At 32.8% G+C, this 16007-nt stretch overlaps 2 protein-coding genes across 2 annotated transcripts; one reads left to right on the forward strand and one right to left on the reverse strand.

Moving 5' to 3' along the window:
* The first annotated feature begins 6435 nt into the window (after positions 1-6435).
* Positions 6436-7241, forward strand: LOC112515459 (zinc finger AN1 domain-containing stress-associated protein 12-like). The gene is made up of 2 exons (XM_025122296.1): positions 6436-6662; positions 6741-7241. The coding sequence occupies exons 1-2, from the start codon at positions 6558-6560 to the stop codon at positions 7218-7220; spliced, it is 585 nt and encodes a 194-aa protein (XP_024978064.1). The 5' UTR covers positions 6436-6557; the 3' UTR covers positions 7221-7241.
* A 51-nt stretch (positions 7242-7292) lies between these two features.
* On the reverse strand, positions 7293-15453 carry LOC112515460 (ferredoxin-thioredoxin reductase catalytic chain, chloroplastic-like). Its single transcript, XM_025122297.1, has 6 exons — positions 15226-15453; positions 13267-13379; positions 12047-12096; positions 11589-11660; positions 8218-8278; positions 7293-7455 (listed from the first exon to the last, which is right to left on the reverse strand). The coding sequence occupies exons 1-6, from the start codon at positions 15341-15343 to the stop codon at positions 7411-7413; spliced, it is 459 nt and encodes a 152-aa protein (XP_024978065.1). The 5' UTR covers positions 15344-15453; the 3' UTR covers positions 7293-7410.
* Between the last annotated feature and the right edge of the window lie 554 nt (positions 15454-16007).

Here is a 16007-nt window from a genome sequence, read left to right on the forward strand (position 1 = left end):
CCTAATATAAAGTATTAATCATAATTATTGAACTCTATTCATATTCCATAAATATTCAAATCATAATAAATGAACTCCCATCATTTCTATAAATATCTCAATTAATTGGGTTGCAAGGGTTGTACAAATACACAAGGTTGTAAAAGAAATATACCCTATATATATATATATATATATATTTATTTATTTAAGGGTAAATTGTATGAAAAAATAATGTACTTTAACTTGATTTCTATTTTGGGTAATGTACTTTTAAAGCTTTCATTTTAGTACTAAGATGTAAATTTTTAAACATTTAAGTACCCAGGTAACTGGTTAAAAACTAATTTTAGATTAAAAGAACTCGCGACACCAACCATCTCAGCAAATAGTACTGAGCTGGATATCACATCACTCACCACACAACATGATAACCGGTTAATGCTTCAAACGGTTACCGAGGTACTTCAATGTTTAAAACTTTACATCTTGGGGACTAAAAATATAAGTTTTGAAAGTACATTAGGAATTGAAGTACATTACTTTTTTTTTAATGCAATTTGCCCTTTATTTAACTTATATTATACACGATACCCACAAAATGAGTTATTATAAGAACTACTCCATTATCCTTTTTTAATAAATAATATAATATAAACACCGCAACCGCTATATATCCCACGACTTCTTCCTGTTGAAAACCACTGACCCTTTCTCCTTCTTCTTCTTACTCGCCGAACAGTTGAACACCATCGATGCTATTAATCCATGTTTCTTCCTTTGGTCGAATCCACTGTTGCTATTAACCAACCACGAAAAACTAAACGACCTCGTGTTCCAACTGTGCCCCTTAGTTTCTCTTTTCCTACTGTTCTCTGTACATGAATTTAGTCTAAACTTACGACTATTCTATAAATTGTAATGAACTTTGCCTTATTTTATAATTTAATTAGTATACTGATAATTTATTATTACTGTAACAAACATTCGGTTCTTTGTACTTTCTACATAGGGGTTGTTTGTTTACCTCTTAATAGTTCCATTAAGAGGCAACATCTGAATCGTTAAGAGGTGAATCTTGTTTGGCAAAAAAAAAAAGTCTACCTCTTAATGGTTCTAAAACCCTCTGAATGATTTTGTATCTTGAATCTCCCTTAACCATTAAGAGCCCTAATTTCATTGTATACAATTACCAAACAATTATATTTCATTTTGCATTATATCATGAGAGCCTCTTAATCATTTTGACCACTTAATCATTCTGCACCAAACCATTCAACAATTGACAAACAACCCCTTATTTTACCTAATAAATGAGTTTTCAACCAACGTAAAATTAGTTGGTTTTTTCCGACGTCCTTTCACGTAATAAAGAATTACAGTACTATTTAACAGTCAAAATAAGTATAAATAGAAAGAATTCGAACGTTTATCACATCAACTGATAAAAAAATTACATTAATTATCAGCTCAGACATAAAATTCAAAATTATGTCGAAAATCAAACCAGTATTAAAAAATCTTCAATATCTTACAATTTACATACAAACCAATAAATTCAAAGTTATGTCAATGGAATCCCAAATGATGAAACCTAAAAGAATATCAAATTTTCAATGCATGTTTTTTGTTTCTATTTATATATTTCCAAAGGGGGAAGAGTTGACAACTTTGGCATGGAGACTCAAAACTTGGTCAAACTTTAAAAAAAAAGCAAAAACATGGATGCATGTATGTATGTTTTATGGATGTATGTATGTATGTACCATTATGTACCCTTTGCTTGGTTGCTAAGAATTTTGATGTACACCAATGAGTATGGTTTTAATCATTGGATTTTCTTTAATATTAGACCTTAGCTTACCCCTCAAAGTTGTCTCTTATGTATATTATTATTTCCTAAACATAATAATTGGTTATTAAAGACTATTATTAGTAGAAATTTATGTTTTTTAATCTATAACAATGTGTTAAAAAGATATGGGTCGTCACGAATACACTTTCTTTATTGGACTTGGAAACACCAAGAATCTTGCTTTGGTCAAGATCGGTGAAAATGCATCGAAAATGGTTAGATACGACAAGAATCGTGAAACTGTAAGATGAAAAGAGTAGAATGCAACGGTTGCTTAAAACGTAGGATGTCAAGAAACCCTCTTTTTGGTTTATTCTTACACTAAGGTCGAAGGAGTAAGACGGTTGTGATCTGAGTTTTGAGCGTAGCAGTGGGTAATCTTGCACCTTTGGTTAAGAAATTTATTCGTTGAAAGACCATATCATGAATTATCAAGCTGCCAAGAGTTAGTCTGGTGTTTGGTTACTATCCACGGTCCTACGGTTTTTGGTTTCATATGTGCTTCTAGAAACGTTCTTGTTTACCAATTTACTTAATATCCCATGTCCACCATTTAAAGATCATGTTATTCAACACACACGACTTTAAAGTTGTTTTTCAAGATTAAAAAAGATTTGATCTTTTTAAACACACCCGTGAACCAAAAATAACATATTAATAATCAAGTGAAAATTACATTAATACCCCTGAGTATCTACACATACCACCCATGAGTAACTCATGCTAACACCCACGTTAACCACGTTTCTAATCCATCTATATCTTTCTACTACTCAAAACGAACACATAACACCAAAATTCTTACCCACAAATACATACATATACAAACCTTATATATATATATATATACAGATTGATACAGATACAAATAACTTCAGATTCAGAACTTTTCGACTCGGAATAATTTGCAAAAATAAAAAGGGTAAATGTTGTTATGGTGATATAAAGATAGTAATGTTGACATTTGGGAGAAATGGCCTACATTTCCAAAGTCTTGTGCCAAGAATGAAACCAAAAAGACAAAGATCTTTGAAATTAGGGACTAAATTGGGACCCTTTTGATTATGTAACATGTCTCCTGGCATCCACTTCAAATTGTTTTGTATTTTTATGATTGGTTTTTATTTGGTACCTTTTTCCTGTTCATACACTCTCTTCTTTTTGCAAAAGCCCAAAATCAACATCTAAAAAGATCACTATTCCTAAATCCCAATATATATATATATATATATATATATATATGTAATGGTTTGTTAATTATGTGTTTAGATTGTCATGATCATATCAATTGTACTAATGGTTTCCTTAGTTGTTGGTCACAAAAAGACGGGAATAGAAAAGAGCAAGAATAAAGAACAGGGTTTTTTTACATATTAAAACGTATTGATATGGTTTTGTAACATTAAGGTATGTGGATTGGTTTTCAGTTAGTATATAATGGTTATGATTGAGTGAGTATTATAATATACTACAAAATTTGATGTCATTGAACTAAGGAGGAACTAATAGTTTTTTTTTAATATATAATAACTATATATGACAAATGCAACAAATAAACTCACACACTCTCTTCACCTTTGGTGAAGTTTGAACCCATGACCTCCTAGGAGGCTAAGGACTACAATACCGCTAGGACAAAGACTATTTGGTGAGAACCTCATAGTTGTGGTAGTCTTCTGTCCATTCTTTTTGTAAATAAAATATATGTTTAAAGCAAATTAGTATAGAACCATTTTCATGTAAGTTTAGTCTTTCATTCATAGATGTTCTGGTTCTATTTTGTATTTAAGCAATTCCTCCCATCTCGATAAAGGGAGTCACCCGTGATACGATAGTTCCATTTTCCGTTGATACAGGTTGATTGGGATCCCAACGGTCAAACCACTGTCGTCGTTCCTCACCCTCCTTCCAATCAAATCTATTCTAAGGTGCCTAGAGGCAGGGGAGGTGGACCTATTAAGCCTCGAGCGTGATTCTATATGTACCCGTTTAGCAAAAATCCTAGATCAATTATTGATTATCTATACTATATTATAAAGTATTTGACAAAAATTATTAAAAACCATAATCTATGCATGAAGTACTATTTATTAATGCATATTACTTAAATTTCAAGATTACAAATAAATTATGCGTAAGTACAACTTATTAAAGCTTCATCTTTGAATTCGTGTAACTAACTGCAGATCAACATAATCAAATACAAAATAAACATTTCATTTAAAATATAATTAGAATAATCATTGAATTCTAACATAATACTTAATTATCATCCTTATAAAAAATTATATTATGAAAATCAAAAATAAATTACTTCATTATCATCTAAATTATAAAAAAAAAATTGAATTAAAGAAATTACACAAAAAAAAAGAATTTTCAAAATAGTTAATTTGATACAAATATTGATATATTTATCTTCAAAATTCTATAATATCTTAATATTTATACTTTATTCAAAAATAAAAACATTATCCCTTTCTCAGAACCACATAAAAACCGTATTATAACATCTATAGAGACGGAATAAAACGAAACATTAAAATCAAGATATACATTGTACAAGCACCCTTCTAGTATTTCATTATAGATTTATAGTCGATTATCTGAAATCATCATAAGATATTCATGTATATAACCTTAAATAAGATTTTAATTAAATAAAAAAAAAAGTAGAAAATGGTTTCCATTTGGCAAAATGGGATTGGACATAAATATGATGATGGGGTATGGTTATTAAAGAAGTAGAAAAAGGAAAACGAAAATGGGAAGGATTATGCTTTGAGAACTTTATAGAAAAGAAAGGGGTATTATTCCTTGTCTTTACAATTGGACTACTTTTCCTTTTTTGTTTGCTAAAAGTCACTAAAACACGTCTTCTTGGGACAATCATTCTATCCTATCATTGTTTTTGTTTTTACAATTTTTTTTATAAAATTTTGTTTTGACAGTTATGCTAAACTCCTACTGAAACTAGAAAAAGAAAAACCAACAAAGAATAGACAAATATCCAAATTTAGAAGAAGAGAGAGAAAAATACAGCATATATGTTGGAAATATTGTAAGAGATTTTTCAGTCGACAAAACATCAAATATCATGTGTTTGGGATCTGGGTCTGGGTCAAATTGGATCCATCTATTGTAAAAATCCGATACGCTTTCGTATCAAGGATTAAAAAACTATTGCCCCGGGGCAATATGTGAGAATTGAGCAGACATTTCGGGAGTTGACTCAACAACCAAGACAAGTAGAGGGATTCAAGTGTGCATCTTGTGAGATTCGAACTTGAATCTTTTATGTATTTGGACAAAACGACTTTACCCCTAAGTCAACCGAGCCAATTATTTTAGTATATTTTAATTTTCGTTTACTTTCAAACATCAACCTATATAAGGAGGGCATTCTCTATAGTAAGATCTATGGTGTGTCGTTTTCACAACAAAAAGAGTAAAAAGCAAACATATAAAACCTTAAAAACCTTTTATAAAATGAGAGAAGCATTGGAATGCATCATTATCTCACATAACAGTGATATCATAGTTGTAATATCTTTTTCTTTAATCGTGGATGTCCGGACCAACTTGATTTACCTCGCTAATCCCAGGGGACCTAGAGAAAGTCTAGGAAAATTCTCGATAGCCTTGCAAGACTCAAACTGATGACCTCTAAGGACAATCCTCAAAAGCACAAGTTTTATCGTCAGGTGGTTGTGGTCGATGACCGACGGTGGTTGTGAAGGTGGCGATAGATGGTGGTGGTTGATGGCCAACAGAGGTTGTGGAGATGGCGATGGACGGTGGTAGTCACTGGTCGACTGTGGTTGTGGAGGTGGTGAAGGGTGTTATTGTAGTGGAAGAGGAGGTGGTGGAGGTGGCTGGCGGTGGCTACTGATGGTGGCGGTGGTCATGACTAGCATGACCACTCAAACAAATATCATATTAAGGTTATATCTCAAACAACGGTTAATTAATAATATTTTAATTTATGTCTCATTCTTGTCCCATTTTCTTCCAACAAGAAAAAAACATTTTTGTCCTTATCCCCATGTCACACCAAATATGGGATAATGAGTTCTTTTCCTGTTCCATATCGCACCAAACATAAGACAATGAGTTTTATCCCTAACTCACGTACCAAAAGAAAGACCCATGTGAAAAAGTATCCAAAAATAAAAAATAAAACCATCAAATTTTTTCACCTTTAATGCAAAGTGCAAACTAAAGATGTTCAAATTGGGCCCATCCATCCACAAAGGTCCAAGACCGGTTATTATACTTTTTATGGAATTTCAACACCGGTTGGGACCGGTTTAAGACCGCTGGTTAAGAACCGGTTACTGTTTTCGTCAAAAAACAAGGCCTGGCCCGGGACCGGTTTTGGCTACCTCCACTTAGCAGTTGGCTTGGCATGACTAAGGGCAAAATAACTAAAAAGGCCCAGACCATTAGATTAAATCCAAAGCCCCAAAAAGAGCCCACAGCGTGTGGGTGCCACCCGGCCACGCTCTTTATCCATACACAAAAATAAGAACCTACAAGCTTCTGAGAACACGTGACGTAACCATCGTTCGTGGATTACGCCCCAAGCCAAAACCAAAGCTATATAAACTCATTCTCCCCCAAAATCCGCGAATAAACCATTCAAAACCATAACTCTCTACTTTGATTCCTTCAAACTCTAAATTCTTCCCCTCCCCAATCTTAAAGATCAATAGAGTCCGCCATGGAAGGAGGAACAGAAGCTTTTCCTGATTTAGGCAAGCACTGCCAGTTTTTTGATTGCCTTCAACTCGATTTTCTTCCATTCAAATGCGACGGTTGTCAAAAGGTAAAATTTTCATCAAACCGTCAACAGATTTTCCTCTTCTGTTCATTGAATCTCGATTGATTTCGCTTTTCTTTTCAGGTTTTTTGTCTTGAACATCGATCGTACAAATCTCACGACTGTTCAAACTCCGATCACAATAGCAGGAAAGTTTTAGTCTGTGAAACATGTTCGACTTCAATCGAGATTCCACGGAACAGCAAAGGTGGAGAAGATGAGATGAATTTGATTTTAAAAAAGCATCAGAAATCTGGAGATTGTGATCCGAAGAAGAAGMAGAAACCGACTTGTGGTGTTAGAAGGTGCAAGGAGATTCTTACCTTTTCRAACACCAGTAGTTGCAAATCGTGCCAGATCAAGTTCTGCTTGAAGCACCGGTTCCAATCCGATCATGCCTGCAAAAACAACCACCTGCCGAAGGCGGCTGCCGCTGGTCGTGTTGGCGGCGGTGCACGGCCTTTTCTGGTTGCTTTGGGTTCAAGAAACGGTCAAGATTGTACGAAGAAGAACAATGGTGCGACATCAGCTTCTAAGCGGTCTACATCTGTCAAAGCTTATTGAGATTGTTTACAGTTATGTCAAAAACGTATGGAAATTTATTTGTTTAGGGTTTTTGTTTTGTTGGTTTTTTGATGGAAGGGAAGTTAAATATTAGTGATTAAATACAACCAAATTGGTGATATGATATAATAATCATTTAAGATACATATATAAATGTAAGGAACTGTGGTTTGGAAAGAGATTGGGGCAGCTACATGTTGGCAGTCAATTCTTTGATTTCTTCCAAGGAAATAGCCTGCATCAACAAAATACCAAAGATCACAAGGGATAACACAACATAACACGTAAAAACTACGACAATGAATGCTATATGACATTTGATTTCAAACTAAAAATCACATATGATTTCACATTAGGTAAAAGCGGTACATGGGTGTCTCCCAAATTACATACGGTTTTTAGTCTAAAATTACCTGTAATATGTGTGTTCTACTTATGACCAAATATGAATTACATGTGTTTTTTAGTCTAATATCACATGTAACCTTGTTCGAAGTGGAACCCTATCTAAAAACTACACATGCTGGATATGTTTTGCAGGGATCTATAGGAACGTATCTTCTTTGCGTTAAGAAAAAAGTATAATCTTGTTAAACACGTTCACTTTTTTAGCATGCAGGTCGTGTTTAACAACCATAAGCTAGCTATTTTTTTTAGCGATGCTCATTTGGTTGGTTATAAGCCGACATATAAGCCAGTTTTTTGAAAAACTATTTTAAATGGGTTCTTCAAATAGGGCTTTCTTCCACTTTTTTCCGTTTTCGCCCCTTAAAAGTTTTGCAATGAATTTTCAACATTTTCTTTTAGGTCATTTTACATTGTCATTTAGTCTATCTGCTAGTTTTACCAAACATGACTAGCTTATGAGCTAAAAACTAGTTTATCAGTTAGTTTATTAAGAGATAGTCGTATTGAATCAAGAGGAGTCGTTGTATAAAATTGAAGCAATTGTTGTGCATTCTTTTTTATGTTATAGAAAGTAAGATGGTGTTATTACCTGCTCGTTGCCGGCAAAGTCGTTATCGGGCGTGAGGAAAAGCATGCAATGACACTCCTTCCTGAGAATTAACAAGGGAATAATCATATGATCTAAAAACGAAATTTCAATTCATTAAAATCGGTAGAACATTGCATGAATAAACTGAACGCTAGCAATAGGGGTATTCAAAAAAACCCCGAGCAACCGAGTTGAACTGTTTGATCCGAAACTGAGAACTGAAAGTTCATGGATGGTTCTCGGTTTTGAATTATAATAGGTACCCGCGGGTACTCGAACTGGATATATTATAATATACTAGAAAAGTACTTGTGCAATACCGCGAGACACATCTCGATTTTAATGTTTTATTTTATTATTTATCTCTTTCGATGTTATAATACGGTTTTATGTGTTTTTAAGAAAGCAWTACTAATTTTATTTTTGAATAAAATATAAATTTGAAAATATCATAAAAATTTGAAAAAAAATATATCAATGTTAATATCAAATCAACTATTTAAAAGTTCTTATTTTTTATGTAATTTCTTTATTTTTTTATTATAATTTAATTTAAGTTTAATAACGAAATAATTTATTTTTGGTTTAATAATATACCATTTTATAAAGATAATAATTAAGTATTCTGTTAAAACTCAATGATTATCCTAGTTATATTTTAGATTTTTTATATTTAAAATGAGATGTTTATCCTGTATTTGATTATGTTTATCTACAGTTAGTTACACGAATTCAGATATGGAGCTTTAATAAGTTGTACTTACGCACAATCTACTTGTAATCTTGAGTTTTAAGTAATATGCATTAATAAACAGTACTTTACGCATAAAAAGTGGTTTTTAAGAGTTTTTGTCAAATGCTTTTTATAATATAGTATAGACTAGAAGAATACTCGCGCAATCCAACGAAAATAAACCCCATTTTAATGTTTAATTTTTATTCTTTGTCTTTATCGATATAATACGATTTTATGTGGTTTTGAGAAAGCGATAATGTTTTTATTTTTGAATGAAATATAAATTTGAAGACAGCATAAAAAATTGAAAAAAAAAATCGATATTAGTATCAAATTAACTATTTAATAGTTCTCGTTTTTTTGGTGTAACTTCTTTAATTCAAAATTTTATTATTATTTAATTTAGATTTAATAACAAAGTAATTTATTTTTGATTTAATAATATAATTTTTTTATAAAGATAATAATTAAACATTCTGTTAGAACTCAATAATTATCTTAATTATATTTTTGGTTTTCTATATTTAAAATAGATATTTATCTTGTATTTAATTATATTTATCTACAGTTAGTTACATAAATTTAAAAACGGAGCTTTAATATGTTGTACTTACGCAAAATTACTTGTAATCTTAAATTTTTAGTAATATGCATCAATAAACAGTCTTTCATGCATAAAAATGGTTTTTAAAAGTTTTTGTCAAATGTTTTATAATATAGTATAGATATAGATAATTAGTTATAGAGTAAATTAAATTTTAGTCCCTATGGTTTATTAATAATTTCTATTTTTGTCCATGTGGTTTAGCAATTGCAATTTTCGTCCCTGTTGTTTGCAATTAATTGCTACTTTCGTCCCTAGATTAATTCCTACCTTTAAGTACAAAGACTAAAACAATAAAGAATTGTAAACCACAAGGACCAAAACAACAATAAATTATGATGGAAATAGCAATGAATTACAAACCATAGGGACAAAAACCACAATAAACCCAACGCTAGCAATAGGGGTATTCAAAAAAACCCTGAAAAACCGAGCTGAACTGTTTGATCCGAAACTGAAAACTGAAAGTTCATGGATGGTTCTCGGTTTTGAATTATTATAGGTACCCGCGGGTACTCGAACTGGATATATTATAATATACTAAAAAGGTACTCGTGCAATGCATCAAGACACATTTCCATTTTAATGTTTCGTTTTATTTTTTATCCATGTTGATATAATACAATTTTATGTGGTTTTGAAAAAACGATAATATTTTTATTTTTGAGTAAAATATAAATTTGAAAATATCATATAAAATTTGCAAAAAATATATCGATATTAGTATCAACGTATCTAATTAAAAGTTCTTGTTTGTTTATTTTTTTAATTCAAAATTTTTATTATAATTTAATTTAACGTAACGAATTAACTTAATTTAGGTTTAATAATTTTTTTATAAAGATAATAATTAAATATTCTGTTAAAACTCAATAATTATCCTAATTATATTTTAGATTTTTCATATTTTAAAATGAGATGTTTATCCTCTATTTGATTATGTTTATCCACAGTTAATTACATGAATTCAAACATAGAGCTTTAATAAGTTGTACTCATGTACAATTTACTTGTAATCTTAAATTTTAAGTAATATGTATTAATAAACAGTATTTTATGCATAAAAAAATGTTTTGAAGAGTTTTTGTCAAATGCTTTATAATATAGTATAGATATTTAGATATAGAGTAAATTAAGATTTTAATTCCTATGGTTTATTAATAATTTCTATTTTATTTTGTATCTGTTGTTTGCAATTTATTGCTATTTTCCTCCCTGGATTAATTCCTACTTTTAAGTAGGAGGACCAAAACAATAAAGAATTGTAAACCACAAGGACCAAAACAACAATAAATTGTAAATTATGAACATGGAAATAGCAATGAATTACAAACCATAGGGATAAAAACCGCAATTTCTAAACCAAAGGAATGAATTTTTAACAAACCTCAGAGACAAAAACAAAATTTACTCTTAGGGAAGGTTTACGAATATTTACCCGGTAAGCGCTTACCGGTAAAATTTTAACACTACCATTTACTTACCGGGTAAGATTTTAGTCCAACAAAACAGCATCGTATGCAACAATTTACCCAATAAGCGTTTACTATGGTAAGAGTTGTCGTCCTAGATCACTTACCAGGTAAGACTCTTGGTCCTTGTTTCACTCTTATCAGGTAAGATTGTTAGTCCTTATCATATTCAATCCGATAAGGTAATGTGACTTAGTAAACGCTTACCCAGGTAAGCTTTTGGTAAACGGCTCCTTAGATATAATACTTTATTTATTTATTTATTAACTTAAACTTAAAAGAGTGAACTGATTTAATTTGTAGCGCTAGGATTATTTTTATGTAGTTGTTGGGTAATCGGATTAAATATTTTAGTATTATTTTTATAATGCAAATGATATTCTTAAAAATTCCGGTAACCATGAACCAAACCATGGATAACCGCCTTATTTCGGTTTCGGTTCAGGTATCTAGATATCTGCCTCATGTATTAAAGTTCACATTTTCCCTAATAACCTAACCGAACCGAACCATTAGCAGCCCTAGCTAGCAATATGTAATCGAGCTGAAAGAAATTTACCTTTCTCTCATGGGTACACAAGGGCAATTCCAAAAGCCTTGACTTGCCTCTGCAGCTTTGTCATCATAGTGCCTGTATCCAAGCAAAATAGCAAATCATATGATATATAATACTATAACGAACAAAGAAAGTTTGATTTAGTTCCTATTTACTGTAACGAATAACTTTCTTCTTACTCGATTTAACAAAATTTTAAAATTTTCTATTTTGTACCCATTTTGACAGCTGATAAAGTGGACACTCGTTTGCAAAGGATTACAAAGAAGTGGACGATAAACTTGACATCCACGTCAAAAAATATTACAAGATCAACACGCCATCTGTCAAAATGTGTAAAAAATAAGAAAATTTGTAACTTTATTACATGAAATAGGAAATTCTGTAACTTAGTTTATTTTGACCTAAAGACGAAAGCAACAAAGTCTTCTGGGGTGAACGAGCAAGGTCAAAACACTTGCCTACAAGGACAAAGCGGTGCACCCAATGAATCTCTATGATCCGCCAACCCCTGTGTTACCAAAGTAATTGCTTTGATGTTAGATACCGATAATGACTCTGTAGACAACAAGACGACATCCGAACAACATTGAATAAGACCTAAAGATCAAGGATATACCCCTCAAGTCGTATTTAAAAAAAAAGTTGTGTATCAATATTAAAGAGCCATGTAGAATGAGCGAGAGGTATAGGGTTCGCCTCTAGGCACCATCCATCTGCTCCTGGGATACGCCATTTACTTCCCCATGATGGTTGTGGGACCAGTATCCCCCGGGGGGGGGGGGGTCTATCAAGCATGCATGTTGAGGGTCTTCATGGAAACTTTTTGCAACCCTTTTTGAGATACCTAGGAGATATTACCACAACTTTTTGCAAGTCGAGGGTCTTCATGGAAACTACCTTTATACTCTTTGAGATAGAAGAAAGGTCTGCATAAATCCTAACACCCCCAACTCTGTCTTTGAGTGAGATATACTGAAAATTGTTCAGTTTGGTTTGGTTTGGTTTAACGGGGCATGTTTAAGCATGTCTGTAAATTACTTAAGGTACGTTAAAACAAGACGCTAAAAATGATGAAAGAATAAGTGATACGAGGAGGGCTCGTTTCGGAACCTTAAATATTTTAGGAACACATGAACCACCTATTCAATCCAGATATCATTTTGATTCCATTAGTAATGAGGATCCAAAATATAACACATTAATCAATCAAAGAGATATTCAACAATTAAAGAAAGATCTATCCTTTGGGATCCTTCCTTTCTTCAAACGGAGGGAACGGAGATTGGATCAAACCGATTCCCGGAATGCCTTTTCTGGATATTCCTCAATGTCCCGGCTATTCACGGAACGTGAGAAGCAAATGATTAATCATCTGCTTCCAGAAGAAATCGAAGAATTTTTTGGGAATCCTACAAGATCTGCTCGTTCTTTTTTGTAAGGCTAATCCTACTGAGAGGTCCACTAGAGATCAGAAATTGTTGAAGAAACAAGAAGATTTTTCTTTTATCAGGTGATTGGAAAATAAAGAAAATGGTTAATCTATTAGCAATTAAAAAATATGTAAAGCGTGTGTTCCAGTTGCATATAAATCAAAACAACTACCAAATGGTATCGAGAGAGGTATATCGTTGGCTCATATAAGTTATTAGTTATGAATCCATACATAAAGGAGATATACCTTGATAACTACAGAAGTAACACCTTTGTCGACGCAAAAAAACGTGTCAGATTTACGGGCGTACTGCTCTGAGAATTTACGCATAATCTCAACAGACTTATCTGAGGGCTCGGCTGAAATAAACAAACACAGAACTTAACAACCAGCAATACAAAAGATGCTACCAATAATACTTCCTAGTTAGCATTTCGAAAATGCAACCTACATAGTTCATACAAATGATAAACATGTATAATAATCGGAGATCGACTTAGGCATGTTTGTTAACAGCTTAATGGGACTTGCAGCTCATTCGGTCAGCTAAACATGACTTTTTGGTAGTGACTTAGGGTCTGCTCGTTAGCAGCTTAATAGGCTTAATGGGACTCACAGCTTATTCGGTCAGCTATACATGACTATTTGGTAGTGACTTAATGATATAGAAAGTGGCTCATTCATTAAGCTTCTAGGGGGAGCTTTAAGCAGAATGCCAAGTTTTTCAAACCAGCCCCTCCCAATTAAAATACACGCTCCTTCCATCTATGAAGAAAACCCTCCCAAACAAAAAGTTCTCAATCTATACAGACAGGTTTTATTTATTCAGGACTTAATGTAAAACCAACCAAACAGCCCCTTGATGTTTATCTTACCTCCTGATTATTAGCACTATTTTCTAGAACACTTAGAGCAACTATTTCACAGGTATACTCCCAACGAAATCCGGGTATGAAACAGATTGGCAGAATGGACAACATGAATGAGCAAATTGATAGTTTTGTTACAATCAATCATGCTTAGAAAAGATAATAGGGTTCCCAGATTCCACACTATGCTCTGGTCTGGGGAGAGAGCTGCTCTGCGAATCTAATGCCGCATAGATTAAACTAAAAGAAACATGATTAGGGTAATAATGTTTAGCAGGCTCTCCTTATACAAGAAGGCATAAAAATAAGGACCTATAATCTAGCAAACAAATCGTAATGTTGAATATGGATCCCAATTCAAGATAGAACCAGCCAATTCAGGCAGTTAATAGTTATTATCCAGTAATCAGGATGATAGCCTTTTGGCATCATCCTCTTTTCGGACTGAATTTTTTTTCTTTAAAGAGGTTACTTCTTACTTAGGCTATGTTTGGCAACCATAAACTAGCTTATAAGTTAACTTATTTTTTGAGTACGCCATAAACTAGGCTAGCTTTTTTAAAAGCTACTTCAGATAGTTTACGGTGTTTTTTTTCCAATTATGCCCCTTATATTTTACATAAATGTCCCTCATATTTTCCTTTCAAGTCATTGTATATTGTCATGCAACTTATTAGCTAGTTTTCACTAAACGTATAGTTTATTGACTTACAACTACCTTATCAGCCAACAGTCAACTCATCAGCTAGTTTTTACCGAACATACAGTTTATCGGCTAACAGCAACCTTATCAACCAACAACCAACTTATCAGCTAGTTTGCCAAAAATAGCCCATGAATCGTACTTACTGCAATTCTTGAAAGAGAACAACTAAAGCCTAGAGACTCAAACCCGTTGATGTAGGTGAACTACATAGTCATAGATATCTATTCCTTTTTTCATTTATTGTGATTGAGAATTTGACATGGTGTGTATCTATCCCAACAATAGCATCCGCGTCAATTGAACTATTTGAGCTCGAACTTATAAATCTACCTAAGCAACTTCATGTACAAGAAGTTTAAATCGGATCAACATCAAATATGCAGAAGCACGACTATCACGAATCTGTTTATCCACTTTTAAGTATCATCAATTATACGGACATGATTTGGCTAAATCAGTAGTAACACGAGCATCAATCTAACTATAAAAAAAACAAGTTCGATATGAGTTTCGACACAGAAAAACCACCAAAACTTCACAAATAACCATATCATCAACTACACATTTCTAGGGTTTAAACTTGTAATCAATTCCACAAATCGATCATGTGAGAGAGCATATTTGTACTACCTTTCGCAATTACAATTCGACGGCGATGGAAGCGCGTTTGAGGAGTAATGACAGAGGGAATCCCAAAGCCGACGGAGTAAGAGGACGTCGCCGGCAGAGATGTCATCGTGGTCGCCATCTCCAATTTCGATTAATTCAGAGAAGTACCTCCAATGGATGCAGAAACGAAAAAACCGTACAGCATCCTCGAAAACCTATATATACATCTGTGTGTATGTATATATTTGAAGATCTTTTGAGGGTGTGAGCAAGCAGCACCACTCGTTCTGATTATCGGAAGACATTTTACGGAGAGCAACTCTTTCTTTGATTTTCTAATTGAGAGAAAATTACAAAAACCGTCCCTTGATATTTAAAAATACAATTTCGGTCCCTATAGTTTTAATTTGAGGGGAAATATCAACATGGATTGTTAATGAGTCCTAGACACTTGGGATCTTACTTAGGGTACATTTGGTACACTGAACAAAGATTTTACAAAATATAGCAAGGATCATTGTTTTATATTTGACAAGACTTTTATATGGAACCAATAGAAAAAGAGTGGAACAGATGTCTTTAACCCCCACCCAAGGGCGAACAGAAGGTTTAGATGTAGGGGTCACGGCCCCCAACTAATATAGCCAGTGAAAACTATTTTTTTTTTAAACAAGTTTTTCTATTGGGCCCCTAACAGATGTTAAGGGCCTCCGAGTCTTTTAGTTTGTTGTTCTTTAATCTGATGTCTAGTACACAGTCCACAACTCCACTCTTCAAACGAACACAATCTCATGGTCTTTTGG

This window comes from Cynara cardunculus (assembly GCF_001531365.2).
Source record: "Cynara cardunculus var. scolymus isolate 2C chromosome LG 7, CcrdV1, whole genome shotgun sequence".
In the NCBI taxonomy this organism is placed as follows: Eukaryota; Viridiplantae; Streptophyta; class Magnoliopsida; order Asterales; family Asteraceae; genus Cynara; species Cynara cardunculus.